Source organism: Ammodytes marinus (genome assembly GCF_949987685.1).
Source record: "Ammodytes marinus genome assembly, chromosome: 6".
Lineage (NCBI taxonomy): Eukaryota > Metazoa > Chordata > Actinopteri > Uranoscopiformes > Ammodytidae > Ammodytes > Ammodytes marinus.
Genome location: NC_137235.1, coordinates 29,508,030 through 29,527,436, shown reverse-complemented (window position 1 = coordinate 29,527,436; position 19,407 = coordinate 29,508,030). Strand labels below are relative to the sequence as shown.

Genomic DNA, 19,407 nt, shown 5'->3' with positions numbered 1-19,407 from the left:
GATATGTTGGGGGAGGTTGTTCCAGAGCCTGGGAGCTGCCCTGGAGAAAGCTCTGTCACCAAAGCTGCAGAGTTTAGATGTGTGGGTGGAGAGGAGACTGGCTGAGGAGGATCTGAGGGCCCGAGGGGGTTGATAGGGGGAGAGAAGGTCAGTGAGATATGGGGGGGCCAGAATGGTGGAGGGCTTAGACACCATAATCAAGATCCTAGGTGCTCTACAACCCAAGCTACTGGTACTATAACAGCTGCTGGTGGCCATTTTAAAAAATGGCCGCCGTGGGCGCCGTAGGAAAAATTGGCGATGGCCCTATAGCAAAAAAATCTTCCTTAGGGCATGCTCTATCAGTGTGCCAAAGCTCATGTTTGTATCATAAAAATCACAATGCATTCACATATCTGCTGGACTATAGGCTATTATGCCACTTATCCCCCATTCGGAATGTCCTAATATGGCTATTTCAGTGCAGGAGTACTTCTAGAGAAATCTCATTAGAAATTGAACTGTAATAGATATCTTCATACAACCACTGGTTATTGTTCAATAGCATCCTAGACAACACATACATGGTATATTTGGTAGGGATTTATGTTTTGGTGATATTTGAGAGAAACGTAAAGGAACCCTCTTTTCCTTTCACCACAAAAGTACCATTTCCGCCTAAACTAAAGCTATGTATACAGGACCCTATTTCAATAGATGTTTTGCTAAATTACATTTTAACTTTTTGGTGATGTGGGACAGACACCTGGCTAGTACCTCAGCAAATATGATGAAGAAAAGAGAGAGCATTCCTAAGTTATGGGCTTTTTTGTCACATATCCCCTATTCGGAATGGCCTAATTTGGCTCTTTTTGAGGGACTGGGGTAGTTCTAAAGAATAACCAAAAAAACACATTTCCCCCAAAGATAAAAATGCTCAACAATCAATTTCATGGACAGGACATTCTACCGATAAAAAAAATAATTGTTGAGGTTTGTTCTACCTCGGGTAGGGGTATCTCGAAAACTAAAGCCTTTTTTGAGCACTTGCTGCTAGTCCACTACTTGCCCTACTACATATTGACAGCGGCGCCCGGCTTAGTTCTGTCAACTCAGGAGGAGGAGGACCTACTGCAGCGAGAACTGGATCCGGACAGCAGCAGTAATCAGATTACCTAATTATAGGCTATATATTATTAAATCTGCTCCAGTTGGAGATAAACTTCAGTTCCTTTGTATGGTGTTTTTTTGAATGGGAAAATGTAGGTCTGGTTTATTTTTCAAAACAAAGCCAAAACTGTTTTTAGAACAGTATTTAGATGGGTGGCTAATTTCCGCCTGAAAAATGTCTCTACTAAAACCTCTCTAACTTTGCTCTGCTTTACTTTATTAGCACCAATCTTGGCACAGGTAATGTTCAGATTGTTTGCTATTATTTGCTGGAGGTTTTGGGCTGCAACTGCATGTTTCAAAGGGGATATTCACTCACAAAAGTGTACAGTAGATGTCAGGCGGAAATTAAATATTTTGTTTATGCTGTGTTCGATCTTCATTTACTCTGACCCAGTAACATCTACAGGTGAAACTCGAAAAATTAGAATATCGTGCAAAAGTTCATTTATTTCAGTAATTCAACTTTAAAGGTGAAAATAATATCTTATACAGACTCATTACATGCAAAGTGAGATATGTGAAGCCTTTATTTGTTATAATTGTGATTATTATGGTTTACAGTTTATAAAAAACCCAAATTCAAAATCTCAGAAAATTAGAATATTACATAAAATCAATAAAAAAAGGTTTTTAAATACAGAAATGTCGGCCCTCTAGCAAGTATGACCATGCATACGTACTAAGTACTTTGTTTGGGCCCCTTTTGCACGAATGCTTGCCTCAATGCGGCATGGCATGGATGCTATCAGTCTGTGGCACTGCTGAGGTGTTATGGAAGCCCATGTTGCTTTGATAGTGGCCTTCAGCTCGTCTGTATTGTTGGGTCTGGTGTGTATCATCTTCCTCTTGACAATAGTCCATAGTTTCTCTTTGGAGTTCAAGTCAGGAGAGTTGTCTGGCCATTCATGCACTGTAATACCATGGTCAGTCAACCAGTTACCAGTGGTTTATGGTACTGTGGGCAGGTGCCAAGTCTAGCTGGAAATGGAAATTGTCATCACCATAAAGCTTGTCAACAGACAGAAGCATGAAGTGCTCAAAAATCTTCTGGTTGATGGCTGTGGTGACTTTGGACTTGATAACACAGTGGACTAACAGCAGCAGATGACATGATACCTCAAATCATCACTGATCCATATTAAATGTTGCGTTTCATTTGGAAATCAAGGTTCCACAGTCTAAAGGAAGAGTGGAGAGGCACACAATCCAAGGGGCTTGAAGACCACTGTCAAGTTTCAACAGTCAGTGATGATTTGAGTCACCATGTCATCTGATGGTGTTGGTCCACTTTGTTATCAAGTCCAAAGTCACCACAGCTGTCTACCAGGAGATTTTAGAGCACTTCATGCTCCTGTCTGTTGACAAGCTTTATGGAGATGCTGAATTACTTTTTCCAGCAAGACTTGACACCTGTCCACACAGTGCCAAAACCACAAGTAACTGGTTGACTGACCATGGTATTACTGTGTTGATTGGCCAGACAACTCTCCTGACCTGAATCCAATAGAGAAACTATGGAGTATTGTTAAGAGGCAGATGAGACACACCAGACCCAACAATACAGACGAGCTGAAGGACTCTATCAAACCAAGTACTTAGTACATATGCATTATTATACTTTCTAGAGGGCGGACATTTCTGTATTTAAAATATTTTTTTTATTGATTTGATGTAATATTCTAATTTTCTGAGATTTTGAATTTGGGGTTTTCATAAGCTGTAAGCCATAATAATCACAATTATAAGAAATAAAGGCTTGAAATATCTCACTTTGAATGTAATGAGTCTATATAATATATTAGTTTCACCATTTAGGTTGAATTACTGAAATAAATGAACTTTTGCACGATATTCTAATTTTTCGAGTTTCACCTGTATACTTATGCTTAGACCTTCTCAGCAATCTAACAAGTGTTACCTTTATTATGATACCAAGATTATTCATATAGAGTAGTTGCAGAGATATACTCTATTCAATATGGCCATGTCATTTTCGAGCGGAATTCTGAGCCGGAGGCCTAGGGTTTAAGAGGTTAATGTCCGCAAAGGCTGCATTTATACAGCAGGGCGTAGGGCCGAAATTCCAGCATATTCCCGGCTTTCACTGGCTGTGTAAAGGGGCTAGTGCGTGAGCGTCCACCATCTCCGCTGCACCGTCTCTCTGCTCAGCTGCTGCTCCAGCTGTCCGGTGAAATACGCACTGCTTCTATTTTTGCTGGATTCCGGCGGAGCTCACCACATCAATTTAGCATAGAACACATCGAGATAGACAGGAACACAGACACCGACAAAACAATAACACCTCCGGTTAATTTTCAAAATAAGACACTCGGTGTTCACTGCAGGTAACAATCTCAAAACAGAGACACATACAAGCATGTCCACTGTTCTTTTACTCGTTCGGATGGGAACAATAACCTTCCGTGCGTTCGTTGTTGTGTAAATACCATATAGGAGAATCATATTATCAAGAGCGATCGCCCGTCACTTTTATCGACGTGGGAACTCCTCTGTCTCGCTACTCCAGCTGTTCAGCGGAGCTGGCCATGCCTGCTTTGAAAACGGAGCCGGTGGGTGTTTACCATGGTGTTTACAGACGTGGGCGCACGGAGCAAAACCGTTGGAGACCTCACCCGCAGCCAGTGGAATTCCGGGGTCTGGAGAGGGAGTAGTGAAAAAGGAACAGCTGCACGGGGGAACCCGGTAGCCCCCTCCCTCTACTCCTTCCTATGGCCATATAGTCTTTCCCCTTCTATCAGCTTTAACCTGTTGAACATTCACATTCTATTCTGTTCCATTAAAAATATCCTACTTTTCCTTATGACAAAAAGAAATACAAATGTATCATCCCCTTAACAATCATATGCACAAGTAAAAAGTTGCATCATGTTCACTTATCACAACAAGACCTGTAGACTGAAAATATCAGCGTCTCAGCCGGTGATCTCCTCCTTCAGCTTGAGGGAAACCTTGCCAATTCCTCTAGCCAAGCATGAAACTAACACTTGGATGTAAATTAAGTCATGTACATTTCCTGGGGTTGTGGTTAGGCTCATAAAGCACTAGCACAACTGAATTGTGTGCATGCATCAGTATCTGTTTTGATGAAAATAAAAGCATTTTTGTTCTATTCTGTGCATCAGACAGACAACTGAAAAGTGCAGCTTAAACATTATTTTATGTTAACACAGTTTTACAACCAGGGCCACTGGGAAATGGGCAATTTGGAGAAGTATTAATATAAATATGTTCTACAAGTATAAATGTGAAATATATATAATTGCTTTCATTTAATGGAAAGCAGGAAATGGAACTTCAACACTGAAATCCAAAATGTCAGAATGAAGTGCTAACAACACTCGATTAAACAGATGTTTTGTAAGTTGGAACCTGTACCAAGCTGTACTGATAACAAATTCCACCAGCCTGGCTGTGTGGTCATTAAAAAGAATCAATCAATCAATCAATGTCAAATGATTTTAGTTTTCCACACCATGTTTGACATTTGGTTCCATATTTAACTCATGCTGCATAAGCAAGCCAGATTATATAAAGGGAGCCAAAGATGTGTCAGCGTGGCACTATGCACATGTTAGGTATTTTCTCTTTTAGAGATGACGTTACAACAAATAAAGAATGACTGACCAATCTGTCTGCTCTGTCTGTAGCTAGTAGCTGTTTACTGAACATTTTTCATAACAATCAAATAAGTTTAGTTTATGTGTTCACACCGAGGGTGAAGCAATGTTTCACCTTTTGTCATTTTTATGAATTTGGCCAATTTGTGTTTGCAGTGTTGTGGATGAGTAGTGAAACTAGTAGGTTTGCAGTCACTTGCTGGCAGTTCAGTACTATAAAGACATGTTTGCATAGTGAATTAAGTACCATCAACACTTCATTACACAGATGTCAAATGATTTAGTTATCGACACCACATATCGCCTTGGGTTACATTTTAACTGTGCTGCATAAGCAAGCCGGATTAAATAAAAGGAGCAAAAGACGTGTCACTGGGATATGAAAAAAAACAAATTTAAAGGGAAATTCAAATACTGTACTTAATAATTAATCACGAAAATTTAGAAAATGTTTTTATTTTTTGGCTCTCAGGCCAGTGAAAATATACAAGGGGCTAGTAAAAAGCTTGTCTACTGGCCAAGTTGTGAAAAAACATTACGTCAAACCCTGCTGGGACATGGGCAATTTGGAGAAGTTTAAATGTAAATGATTTATGTTCTACAATTATAAATCATGTAAAAAAAAAAAGAAATGGAACTTCAACACTGAAATCCAAAATGTCAGAATGAAGTGCCAACAACACTCGATTAAACTGATGTCAAATGATTTTAGTTATCCACACCATGTTTGACATTTGGTTCCATATTTAACTCATGCTGCATAAGCAAGCCAGATTATATAAAGGGAGCCAAAGATCTGTCAGCGTGGCACTATGTACATGTTAGGTATGTTCTCTTTTAGAGATGAGGTTACAACCAATAAAAAATGACTGACCAATCTGTCTGCTCTGTCTGTAGCTAGTAGCTGTTTACTGAACATTTTTCACAACAATCAAATAAGTTTAGTTTGTGTGTTCACACTGAAGATGAAGCAATGTTTCACCTTTTGTAATTTTTATGAATTTGACCAATTTGTGTTTGCAGTGTTGTGGATGAGTAGTGAAACTAGTAGGTTTGCAGTCACTTGCTGGCAGTTCAGTACTATACAGACATGTTTGCATAGTGAATTAAGTACCATCAACACTTCATTACACAGATGTCAAATTATTTAGTTATCCACACCACATATCGCCTTGGGTTACATTTTAACTGTGCTGCATAAGCAAGCCGGATTAAATAAAAGGAGCAAAAGACGTGTCACTGGGATAGGAAACAACCAAATTTAAGGGGAAATTCAAATACTGTACTTAATAACTAATCACGAAAATTCAGATTTTTATTTAATTTTTTGGCTCTCAGGCCAGTGAAAATATACAAGGGGCTAGTAAAAAGATTATCTACTGGCCAAGATGTGAAAGAACATTACGTTAAACCCTGCTGGGACATGGGCAATTTGGCGAAGTTTAAATATAAATGATTTATGTTCTACAATTATAAATCATGTAAAAAAAAAAAAAAAAATGGAACTTCAACACTGGAATCCAAAATGTCAGAATGAAGTGCCAACAACACTCGATTAAACTGATGTCAAATGATTTTAGTTATCCAAACCACGTTTGACATTTGGTTCCATATTTAACTCATGCTGCATAAGCAAGCCAGATCATAAAAAGGGAGCCAAATATGTGTCAGCGTGGCACTATGTACATGTTAGGTATGTTCTCTTTTAGAGATGAGGTTACAACCAATAAAAAATGACTGACCAATCTGTCTGCTCTGTCTGTAGCTAGTAGCTGTTTACTGAACATTTTTCATAACAATCAAATAAGTTTAGTTTGTGTGTTCACACCGAGGGTGAAGCAATGTTTCACCTTTTGTCATTTTTATGAATTTGACCAATTTGTGTTTGCAGTGTTGTGGATGAGTAGTGAAACTAGTAGGTTTGCAGTCACTTGCTGGCAGTTCAGTAATGTACAGACATGTTTGCATAGTGAATTAAGTACCATCAACACTTCATTACACAGATGCCAAATGATTTAGTTATCCACACCACATATCGCCTTGGGTTACATTTTAACTGTGCTGCATAAGCAAGCCGGATTAAATAAAAGGAGCAAAAGATGTGTCACTGGGATCTGAAACAACCAAATTTAAGGGGAAATTCAAATATTGTACTTAATAACTAATCACGAAAATTCAGATTTTTATTTAATTTTTTGGCTCTCAGGCCAGTGAAAATATACAAGGGGCTAGTAAAAAGCTTATCTACTGGCCAAGTTGGGAAAAAATATTACGTCAAACCCTGCTGGGACATGGGCAATTTGGTGAAGTGTAATATAAATGATTTATGTTCTACTATTATAAATCATGGAACAAAAAAAAAAGGAAATGGAAATTCATGACTGAAATACAAAATGTCAGATTGAAGTTTTAACAACACTCGATTAAACAGATGTCAAATGATCTTAGGTATCCACACCACGTTTGACATTTGGTTCCATATTTAACTCATGCTGCATAAGGAAGCCAGATCATGAAAAGAAAGCCAAAGATCTGTCAGCGTGGCACTCACTATGTTAGGTATCTTCTCTTTTAGAGATGAGGTAACTGTATACAACCAATTAAGAATGACTGAAGTTGATAAAAAAATATTACGTTGAACCCTGCTGGGACATGGGCAATTTGGAGAAGCTTAAATATAAATGATTTAAATTAGAAATCATGTAAAAAAAAAGTGTGTAGTAATCCACACCATGTTTGACATTTGGTTCCATATTTAGCTCATGCTGCATAAGCAAGCCAGATCATATAAAGGGAGCCAAAGCTGTGTCAGTGTGGCAGCCGGCCAGAGCAGTGTGTGAGGACCGTAGGTTACCCCAGCTTGTGGTAAGTGTGTGTTTCATGTTATCTGGAGATTTTCAAAGTTATCACTATTTGAGGAATTTGTTTAAAATATGAAGTAATTACTATATTTATAAAGTACATCGTGCCAAACTTTAACCAATATCTGAATATATGGATTATTTGTTCAACAGGATTGAGGAATATAAAAGATTTTTCACAGAGAGAGGCTCAGGTATGAACCTCTTTTAACTGTCTTAGATTTGTTTATACTTTATGTGAAACATTTCATTTACTTGTTATTTGCCTGGTTATTGTTCATCTTATTACTATCAACGCAGTCTAGAGAATATTTAGAATGGGCTAATGTTAAGTCTTTGTAATGAAGCAGGAACATCAGTTAGATGTATACATAGATGGATGGATAGATAGATAGATAGATAGATAGATAGATAGATAGATAGATAGATAGATAGATAGATAGATAGATAGATAGATAGATAGATAGATAGATAGATAGATAGATAGATAGATAGATAGATAGATAGATAGATAGATAGATAGATAGATAGATAGATAGATAGATAGATAGATAGATAGATAGATAGATAGATAGATAGATAGATAGATAGATAGATAGATAGATAGATAGATAGATAGATAGATAGATAGATAGATAGATAGATAGATAGATAGATAGATAGATAGATAGATAGATAGATGGATGGATGGATGGATGGATGGATGGATGGATGGATGGATGGATGGATGGATGGATGGATGGATGGATGGATGGATGGATGGATGGATGGATGGATGGATGGATGGATGGATGGATAGATAGATAGATAGATAGATAGATAGATAGATAGATAGATAGATAGATAGATAGATAGATAGATAGATAGATAGATAGATAGATAGATAGATAGATAGATTTGTTTGTTAATATCTATTATTCAGTTTAACTTAGTTATTTTAGTATAATGTGACTTGAAGTTATTAGTTTAAAAAAAGATGAATAAGAATACTCAAATTTGCAATTACCTTACAGAAATAACAAGCAACCATGAGTACTGACGCTGAGATGGAGGCTTATGGCAAAGCTGCCATTTACCTCCGTAAGCCAGAGAGGGAGAGAATTGAGGCTCAAGCCTCGCCTTTTGACGCCAAGACTGCCTGCTATGTGGAAGATAAGGCGGAGTTGTACTTGAAAGGACAAATACTCAAGAGGGATGGTGGCAAAGTCACTGTCAAAGTCTTGACCACTCAGGAGGTTAGTATCATAAAGTAAAAGTAATCTAGGAATGTTTTATGATCAGTTCTCATCGTGACAAATGTCTTGTTGCAGGAGGTGGTAGTTAAAGAAGAACAGGTCACTCCAATGAACCCTCCCAAGTACGACAAAATTGAGGACATGGCCATGATGACCCATCTCAATGAAGCCTCTGTGCTGTATAACCTCAAAGAGCGTTATGCAGCATGGATGATCTACGTAAGACAATCTGCCTAATGAGAAAAGAGAAATGCTGAAAATGGCTACACTTGTACTTGTATGAATCTTAAAGTTAACTGTTGAATCTCTATGGTTACTTTCAGACCTACTCTGGGCTGTTCTGTGCCACTGTGAACCCCTACAAATGGCTCCCAGTGTACGATAGTGAGGTTGTAAATGCCTATAGAGGCAAGAAGCGTGTGGAGGCTCCACCCCACATCTTCTCTGTCTCTGACAACGCTTATCAGTTCATGGCTGCTGGTAAGTTATAACAACTCTAATATACAAATTACCATTTTATCAGGTTTCACTTGCAAGAAAAACATAGTAAATTCCATTGTTTTTATTTCTAACAGATAGGGAGAACCAGTCTGTCTTGATCACGTAAGTTTCACATTTGTTGACTTTGTTTACATTGATTAAATACTTTGAATAAATTCTCATAAGTCTATGTCTATCCCCAGTGGAGAATCTGGTGCTGGAAAGACTGTGAACACCAAGCGTGTCATCCAGTACTTTGCAACAATCTCAGTAGCAGGCGGACAGAAGAGGGACGAGTCAAAGGTGTGATTATGTTATTGTATGAGTATAATTCAGTCTTATTTGAACGAGATATCTTTCAATGGAAAATAATTATAATAATAGTAATTTTCTGGTATCAATTCTCTATTTAAATTACAGGGGTCACTGGAGGATCAGATTATTGCAGCCAATCCCCTGCTGGAGTCCTATGGTAATGCCAAAACTGTGAGGAATGACAACTCTTCTCGTTTTGTAAGTACGGAGGGATTTTTATAACATATACTATAGAAATTCCAAATGTGCCGTGACATTAAATATTCCTATGTTCCAAACAGGGTAAATTCATCAGAATCCATTTCGGCAAAACTGGCAAACTGGCTAGTGCTGATATTGAGACATGTAAGTAACAATCCTCAGAGAGCATACAAATGTCTTTAACTGTGAGTTGGGCAGGCTGTGACGAATGAACAATGTTTGTAGATCTGCTGGAGAAGTCTAGAGTGACATACCAGCTTGAGCAAGAAAGAGGCTATCACATCTTCTTCCAGTTGATGACCGGCCACAAACCTGAGATAGTTGGTAAAAGATTGAGTATATGCACAATGTTTTTTTCTTATTTAATTTGTATACATGACAATGCATTGAATTTTTCACAATTCTCTGATCTCCAGAAATGTCCCTCCTCACAACCAACCCCTACGACTTCCCCATGTGTAGCATGGGTCAAATCACCGTGAAGAGCATTGATGACAAAGAAGAGCTGGATGCCACTGATGTGAGTGAACTTCAATTCAAAATATTGGCATTTATTATGAGCAGTAAATGCAACATCAGAACTGCTCTTGTAAAATAAGTTTTTTAATTGATTATTGTGTGGACAACTCCTTTGAAAATAGAACGCTATTGATATCCTGGGCTTCACTCATGAAGAGAAGAACAGCATCTACAAGATGACAGGTGCTATTCTTCACCATGGTAACATGAAGTTCAAGCAGAAGCAACGTGAGGAGCAGGCTGAGCCTGATGGCACAGAGGGTGAGAATTTCATGTTAGCTCAAAGTGCATAGCTTAGAAACAACAGTAGGCCTAATACATGTCCTAGTCACTAAGGTATCTGTCATGATGGACAATCACTGTCACATACTGTATGTATTTACTGAAAATCTCTGAAATATTTTCAGATGCTGACAAGGTTGCTTACTTGCTGGGTCTGAACTCCGCTGACATGCTGAAGGCTTATTGCTTCCCCAGAGTGAAGGTCGGAAATGAGTTTGTCACCAAGGGACAGACTGTACCTCAGGTATTCAAGATATACTGTTTAAAAAAAACATTTTAACTTTAAGTAAAAGAAAACTGAGATGTGTAATCCCTCTTTGTTTAGTAACATCAGATGCCGCCTGTGAATTAGCTCTACTTTTATATTTGTTTAACAAATAACATTGAGTAAAGTATGAAAGTATTTTCCTTGATTCTTTTGTCTTATCTCACTGGAAGTAGTTCAAAAATACCAGCAATCCATAATTTTACAAAATATCTGAATGAATCAAATCATTTTTTTTCTTTGTTTTTTCTTCAGGTGATGAACTCAGTGCCTGCCCTGGCCAAGTCTATCTATGAGAAGATGTTCTTGTGGATGGTCATTCGTATCAACCAGCAGCTGGACACTAAACAAGCAAGACAGTACTACATTGGTGTGCTGGATATTGCTGGCTTTGAAATCTTTGATGTAAGATTCATTTAAAACAATCAGCAGCTTAAACCTTTGATTTCAGAATAAATATTGTGGTGTGGAAGATATTATATTGATTATTTGTCCCCTCACAGTTCAACACCATGGAGCAGCTGTGCATCAACTTCACCAATGAGAAACTGCAACAATTCTTCAACCACACCATGTTTGTACTGGAGCAAGAGGAGTACAAGAAGGAGGGTATTATCTGGGATTTCATTGACTTTGGCATGGACTTAGCTGCCTGTATTGAGCTGATTGAAAAGGTAATGATTACATTTTTGAAATTAAATGTATTTGTTCTGTTGGTCTAAATTAGGCAACATCTAGCATTTAATGACATACCTCTTCCTGCTTTTTTCAAGCCCATGGGCATCTTCTCCATCCTTGAAGAGGAGTGCATGTTCCCCAAGGCCTCAGATACATCCTTCAAGAACAAGCTGTATGACCAGCATCTTGGAAAGAACATAGCATTTGAGAAACCAAAGCCAAAAAAGGGCAAGGCTGAGGCCCACTTCTCCCTGGTGCACTATGCTGGTACCGTGGACTACAATATCGCTGGCTGGCTGGACAAGAACAAGGATCCACTGAACGATTCCGTTATCCAGCTGTTCCAGAAGTCCCCAGTTAAACTGCTGGCCAGTCTGTATCCTCCTGTTGTTGAGGGTATGATATTGACTTTAGCAAACTAAAACATACGTTCAATGTATATGTTTATAAGAGCAGCATGTGTTCATGTAAATTGTATTTATTGTTCTAACAATACATGTCTACTTAAAATCGTCAACAGAGACTGGCGGTGCAAAGAAGGGAGGCAAGAAGAAGGGTGGTTCCATGCAGACTGTGTCTTCGCAGTTTAGGGTAATGTTTGACACTGTACATTATAGTATCAAATCATATCTCAGTATATACCAAAACTCACAATTGTTGCACTTTTTGACACGAGTTACCATTTTGGATCTACAGGAGAACTTGGGCAAGCTGATGACTAATTTGAGGAGCACCCATCCTCACTTTGTGCGCTGCCTGATTCCCAATGAGTCAAAGACTCCAGGTACATAGAGAACGTAATGTATTACAGATGTGTTAGTGTTGTTGATATGTTTTATTTTACTGTGTGCTGCTCCAACAAGGAGACTTACTAATTATTTGAAAAATGTAATTAAGAAATGTCATTTGTATAGGATTGATGGAGAACTTCCTGGTTATCCACCAGCTCAGGTGTAATGGTGTGCTGGAGGGTATCAGAATCTGCACAAAAGGTTTCCCAAGCAGAATCCTCTATGCTGACTTTAAGCAGAGGTAACAGTGTCTATTTTAACAGAAGTTTGATGTAGAGTATTAAAATAAAATTTTCTCACTGACCATTTACTCTCATTAAAAAGGTACAAGGTGCTGAATGCCAGTGTCATCCCTGAGGGCCAGTTCATTGACAACAAGAAGGCTTCAGAGAAGCTGCTTGGGTCCATCGATGTTCCTCATGATGAGTACAAATTCGGACACACCAAGGTAAGAACCTTGCTTTACGTATGTTACTTACGTGAGTTGGTATGGAATTTGTTTGTTTCAGAGGGTATTCACTATGTAATTCATCCTGTATTAATTCAATTGTATTTCATCATTCAGGTGTTCTTCAAGGCCGGACTACTGGGTCTGCTTGAGGAGATGAGAGATGAAAAGCTATCATCTCTGGTCGGAATGACTCAGGCTCTGGCTCGTGGTTATCTCATGAGAACAGAATTTGTGAAGATGATGGAGAGGAGGCATGTTAAAAACAATCAATTCTGAATAAAGGTACGGAAATTACAAACAACACTTCCATAACAGCAACTTCTTCTCCACAGGGAAGCTGTCTTTACAATCCAGTACAACATCCGCTCATTCATGAATGTGAAACACTGGCCATGGATGAAGGTGTACTACAAGATCAAGCCTCTGCTGCAGTCTGCTGAAACTGAAAAGGAGCTTGCTAGCATGAAGGAGAACTATGAAAAAATGACAACAGACCTGGCTGCTGCTTTAGCCAAGAAGAAGGAACTGGAGGAGAAGCTGGTGTCCCTCTTGCAGGAAAAGAATGATTTGTCGCTGCAAGTAGCATCTGTAAGTAGACATCAACTGACTGTTTTACCTTTTTAAGTTTTTCAGAATTGATTGTTAACCTCTATTTTCATGAAATGAATTAGGAAGGAGAGAATCTGTCAGATGCCGAGGAGAGATGTGAAGGACTTATCAAGAGTAAGATTCAGTTGGAGGCCAAACTCAAAGAGACAACCGAGAGACTGGAGGACGAAGAAGAAATCAATGCAGAGCTCACTGCCAAGAAGAGAAAGCTGGAGGATGAATGCTCTGAGCTCAAGAAAGATATTGATGACCTGGAGCTTACCTTGGCTAAAGTGGAAAAGGAGAAACATGCCACTGAGAACAAGGTTTGAAAATATGAATATTATATTGCAGGTCAAGTAACATTAGAGTATTACTATTTAACATCTTTCTGAAAAACATAGGTGAAGAACCTGACCGAGGAGATGGCCTCTCAGGATGAGAGCCTGGCTAAGCTGACTAAAGAAAAGAAAGCCCTTCAGGAGGCTCATCAGCAGACTCTTGATGACCTTCAGGCAGAGGAAGACAAAGTCAACACTCTGACCAAAGCAAAGACCAAGCTTGAACAGCAAGTGGATGATGTAAGTTTACAAATTCACTTTCGAGTGGCAAAGCAAAATTCTTCATGAGCATAACTTATAACTTATATGAATGTTCAGCTTGAGGGTTCTCTGGAGCAAGAGAAGAAGCTGCGTATGGACCTTGAGAGATCCAAGAGGAAGCTTGAGGGGGACCTGAAACTGGCCCAGGAAAGCATCATGGATCTTGAGAATGACAAGCAGCAGTCTGATGAGAAAATTAAAAAGTAAGTTTCTTTGTGAATTTTAACAAAAACCTGTCTTTTGAATGAGGTGTTCCACTGCTTGAACTCTTACCATGAACTCTATCTATTAATCTCACAGGAAGGACTTTGAAATCAGTCAGTACCTTAGCAAGATTGAGGATGAGCAGTCAATGGGTGCTCAGCTTCAGAAGAAGATCAAGGAGCTTCAGGTGACATATTGTCTTACATAAAACATACCTCATCTATTTTGTGTTTATGAAGCGAAAGTTCACTGAAAGGCAACTCACCTACATTCAACAGGCCCGTATTGAGGAACTGGAGGAAGAGATTGAGGCTGAGCGTGCTGCTCGTGCCAAGGTTGAGAAGCAGAGAGCTGACCTCTCCAGGGAACTTGAAGAGATCAGTGAGAGGCTTGAGGAGGCCGGCGGTGCCACTGCTGCTCAGATTGAGATGAACAAGAAGCGTGAAGCTGAATTCCAGAAGCTCCGTCGTGACCTTGAGGAGTCCACTCTGCAGCATGAAGCTACTGCTGCAGCTCTTCGCAAGAAGCAGGCTGACAGCGTTGCCGAGCTGGGAGAACAGATCGACAACCTCCAGCGTGTCAAGCAGAAGCTTGAGAAGGAAAAGAGTGAATACAAGATGGAGATTGATGACCTCTCCAGCAACATGGAGGCTGTTGCAAAAGCAAAGGTACAAATCACATTAATGTTTAAAAAAAAATCCAAAGTAGAAAAGCAAAATAAGGTAATTCTATAAAAATTACTTCATGATCTGATCTCTGTTTTCCTCATTAGGGAAATCTTGAAAAGATGTGCCGTACTCTTGAGGACCAACTTAGCGAACTGAAGACCAAGAATGATGAAAATGTTCGTCAAATGAATGACATTGGTGGACAGAAAGCACGTCTCCTGACAGAAAATGGTATATAAGTAATCAGTCGATGAAGTGTATATTTGAGCAAAATAACACAAAATAATGTATCATGACATTTTTTCACAATAGGGGAGTTCAGCCGTCAAATTGAAGAGAAAGAAGCTCTTGTCTCCCAGCTGACCAGAGGCAAACAGGCCTTCACACAGCAGATTGAAGAGCTGAAGAGACAGATTGAAGAGGAGGTTAAGGTAAGAAAAAGCTAGTTGTGTACAAATCAAATGCACGTGTGATATTTAGAAACTTTGCAAACTGAAAATGATTTCTTACACCAGGCCAAGAATGCTCTTGCCCATGGACTGCAATCAGCCCGCCATGACTGTGACCTGCTGAGAGAGCAGTTTGAGGAGGAGCAGGAGGCCAAAGCTGAGCTGCAGCGTGGGATGTCAAAGGCCAACAGTGAGGTGGCTCAGTGGAGAACTAAGTATGAAACTGATGCTATCCAGCGCACTGAGGAGCTTGAGGAGTCCAAGTGAGTACAATTCAAACCATTAAATGACGTGACCGATTGTAATGTTAATCTTGTATCTAAAAAATATGTAATTATTTGTAGTTCATTCATGTACTAGTTTTTCACAAAGAGATCAAATGCAACTTTTCAAACAGGAAAAAGCTTGCCCAGCGCCTTCAGGAGGCTGAGGAGCAGATTGAGGCAACCAATTCCAAATGTGCTTCTCTGGAGAAAACCAAACAGAGGCTCCAAAGTGAGGTGGAGGACCTCATGATTGATGTGGAGAGGGCTAATGCTCTGGCTGCCAACCTGGACAAGAAGCAGAGGAACTTTGACAAGGTACACACACTCACTTTGTTTGTCCCAGCCATAGCAACAATACAATAATATGTACATATTTATATATGTTTTTTATATTACCATTTACTAAATGACCAACTGATCTGTATCAATGGTGTTTTCAGGTCTTGGCAGAGTGGAAACAGAAGTTTGAGGAGGGTCAGGCAGAGCTTGAGGGAACTCAGAAGGAGGCTCGTTCTGTTGGCACTGAGCTCTTCAAAATGAAGAACTCCTATGAAGAATCTCTGGATCAGCTGGAGACAATGAAGCGGGAAAACAAGAACCTGCAGCGTAAGTTTTTGCGACATTATATTCTATTCAACACATGGTGGTGGTAGGATGGCCTAGAGGAAAGGTGGCCGACCAGTAACCATGAGGTCGCTGGTTCGATCCCCGGCACCGGACAGTTTGGTATTATGTCTACGGTGCCCACCATCTCTACCATTGTGTCCTTGAGCAAGACACTTAACCCCAAAATGCTCCAGGGCTGCTGTACTTCGGCTGACCCTGCGCTCTGACCACCTCCGAAGTGTGGTAACTTGAGAGGGGATATGCGAAAAGACAAATTTCAATGTAACCATTGACTAATAAAAGTAACTTAACTTAATGGATGTTTTAGAACGAAGCATCCATATTTCACATATAAAGGCTTAACAACATAAAACACATGCATCTTTCTACAGAGGAGATCTCAGATCTGACTGAACAGATCGGTGAGACTGGCAAGAGCATCCATGAGCTGGAGAAGTCCAAAAAGCAAGTGGAGACAGAGAAGTCTGAAATCCAGACAGCTCTTGAAGAGGCTGAGGTACATTTAAGAGGAGATCTTAAAAAAATAATTCGATTATAAATCCATCATTGACAAACATATTATAAACGCTGTGCAGCCGACCTGACTCTTCTTTCTTTCTTTCTTTCTTTCTTTCTTTCTTTCTTTCTTTCTTTCTTTCTTTCTTTCTTTCTTTCTTTCTTTCTTTCTTATCATTAGGGAACTCTGGAACACGAAGAGTCTAAGATCCTGCGTGTCCAGCTTGAGCTCAACCAGATTAAGGGTGAGGTAGACAGGAAGCTGGCAGAAAAAGATGAGGAGATGGAGCAGATCAAGAGGAATAGCCAGAGGGTGATTGACTCAATGCAGAGCACACTGGATTCTGAGGTCAGAAGCAGGAACGATGCCCTGAGGATCAAAAAGAAGATGGAGGGAGACCTGAATGAGATGGAGATTCAGCTTAGCCACGCCAACCGCCAGGCTGCTGAGTCCCAGAAGCAGCTTAGGAATGTCCAGGCACAGCTGAAGGTATTGTAAGACACAGGTGTTGTTACACAGTGGTCAGTATAAATAAATGTTGGCATTCATTTTGATATGTTTTCACTAGGATGCTCAACTGCACCTTGATGATGCTGTCAGAGCACAGGAGGATCTCAAAGAACAAGCTGCTATGGTGGATCGTAGGAATGGTCTCATGGTAGCTGAGATTGAGGAACTTAGAGCTGCTCTGGAACAGACAGAGAGAAGCCGCAAAATCGCTGAGCAGGAGCTGGTGGACGCAAGTGAGCGTGTTGGACTTCTGCACTCCCAGGTGAACACTTTTTCAACATTTCTCCACTTATTTACAAATCTAAATATTTGTCAGGCAAGTGATAACTTAACTTATTTCTGATCTTTTAGAACACAAGTCTTCTTAACTCCAAGAAGAAGCTTGAGACTGACCTGGTCCAGGTCCAGGGTGAAGTGGATGACACTGTTCAGGAAGCAAGGAATGCAGAGGAGAAGGCAAAGAAGGCTATCACTGATGTAGGTTTACATTCCATGTGTTCTTAATTTTAGTTTCAAAAAGAAAGAGAGCTGCTTTTTCCAGACATTTTTCATTAACATTATTTCCTCTAGGCTGCTATGATGGCTGAGGAGCTGAAGAAGGAGCAAGATACTAGTTCTCACTTGGAAAGGATGAAGAAGAACCTGGAGGTCGCTGTTAAGGACCTGCAGCACCGCTTGGATGAGGCTGAGAACCTGGCCATGAAGGGTGGCAAGAAGCAGCTCCAGAAACTTGAGTCTAGGGTAAGAAATGAATGATAAGAGTTTGTACAGCTGAAGCAAGACTTTGAAAAAGTTTCGATACCTTATGTCTTTATTGTGTTCTATAGGTGCGTGAGCTGGAGGCCGAGATTGAGGCTGAGCAGAGACGTGGAGGAGATGCTATTAAGGGTGTCCGCAAATATGAGAGGAGAGTGAAGGAGCTTACCTACCAGGTACAACCACATTACGATTAAACATGTAAACATCTACTACATGTATATCATTGAGAAAATTTTACCATGCAAATTTTATTTGTATAACAGACTGAAGAGGACAAGAAAAACGTTGCCAGGCTGCAGGATCTGGTTGACAAGTTGCAGCTTAAGGTTAAGGCCTACAAGAGGCATTCTGAGGAGGCGGTAAGGGACAACATATACATTTTTAACACTAAAAACTTGATGTTTTGTCAGATTTAACATACACATAGAAGACCTTGGATCTTTTGGATAATCAAAAACGTCCATTTCTATCTTACTCCAGGAGGAGCAGGCCAATGTTCATCTCTCCAAGTGCAGGAAGGTTCAGCATGAGCTAGAGGAGGCTGAGGAGCGCGCTGACATTGCAGAAACACAGGTCAACAAAATGAGAGCAAAGAGCCGTGACTCTGGCAAGGTAAATATACAACTGCGTTTTGGCACAGAAAAATATATTTTGAATTTAAAAGTACTTAACATGTATTTTATTACCTAATCAAACCCTTTGTTATTTGTGTGTGTTTTAGGGAAAGGAGGCGGCTGAGTAAACCATTCCAGATAATGGGTTGTTTCTAATCATATAATATGATGTGAAATGAATGATAACGCAATAAAAGCATTTGATCTTAAATTGCTATTTGTGTCATTTTGATCTTATTGTGTCTTCAAAAATAAGCAAATGTTAGTTTTGTAACAATTTATATGAAGGTCCTTTCTGTAAAGTATTATAAGCATATTCATAAGATGTTATTTATAAGGCTTTTTAAAGCCTAATTTATTATGTTAATTTGTTAGTCACTCATTAACAAGTCCCATACAAGTCATAAGATAATGATGAACTAATCATTTAATAAAAGCAGTAATATACACTCAACAAAAATATAAACGCAACACTTTTGTTTTTGCTCCCATTTTTCATGAGATGGACTTAAAGATCTAAAATTAATTCCAGATACACAATTGTACCATTTCTCTCAAACATTGTTCACAAATCTGTCTAAATGTGTGATAGTGAGCACTTCTGCTTTGCTGAGATAATCCATCCCACTTCACAGGTGTGCCACATCAAGATGCTGATCTGAGATCATGATTAGTGCACAGGTGTGCCTTAGACTGTCCACAATAAAAGGCCACCCTGAAATGTGCAGTTTTGTCTCACAGCAAAATGCCACAGAT

At 39.4% G+C, this 19,407-nt stretch overlaps 1 protein-coding gene across 1 annotated transcript; it reads left to right on the top strand.

Annotated features, from left to right (window-relative positions):
* Positions 1–8,679: 8,679 nt before the first annotated feature.
* On the top strand, positions 8,680–18,779 carry LOC307251665 (myosin heavy chain, fast skeletal muscle-like; the record flags this gene model as incomplete). The annotated part of the gene is made up of 39 exons (XM_080029049.1): positions 8,680–8,886; positions 8,962–9,105; positions 9,210–9,366; positions 9,462–9,489; positions 9,570–9,669; positions 9,787–9,879; positions 9,963–10,026; positions 10,108–10,206; positions 10,299–10,402; positions 10,524–10,662; positions 10,809–10,927; positions 11,204–11,353; positions 11,452–11,622; positions 11,722–12,022; positions 12,147–12,217; positions 12,323–12,410; positions 12,541–12,658; positions 12,742–12,865; positions 12,983–13,119; positions 13,201–13,456; positions 13,540–13,782; positions 13,861–14,037; positions 14,116–14,261; positions 14,359–14,449; positions 14,541–14,930; positions 15,035–15,161; positions 15,243–15,361; positions 15,446–15,642; positions 15,777–15,960; positions 16,086–16,251; positions 16,644–16,768; positions 16,949–17,257; positions 17,337–17,540; positions 17,630–17,755; positions 17,849–18,019; positions 18,106–18,210; positions 18,301–18,396; positions 18,518–18,649; positions 18,759–18,779. The coding sequence occupies 39 exons, from the start codon at positions 8,680–8,682 to the stop codon at positions 18,777–18,779; spliced, it is 5,799 nt and encodes a 1,932-aa protein (XP_079885175.1).
* Between the last annotated feature and the right edge of the window lie 628 nt (positions 18,780–19,407).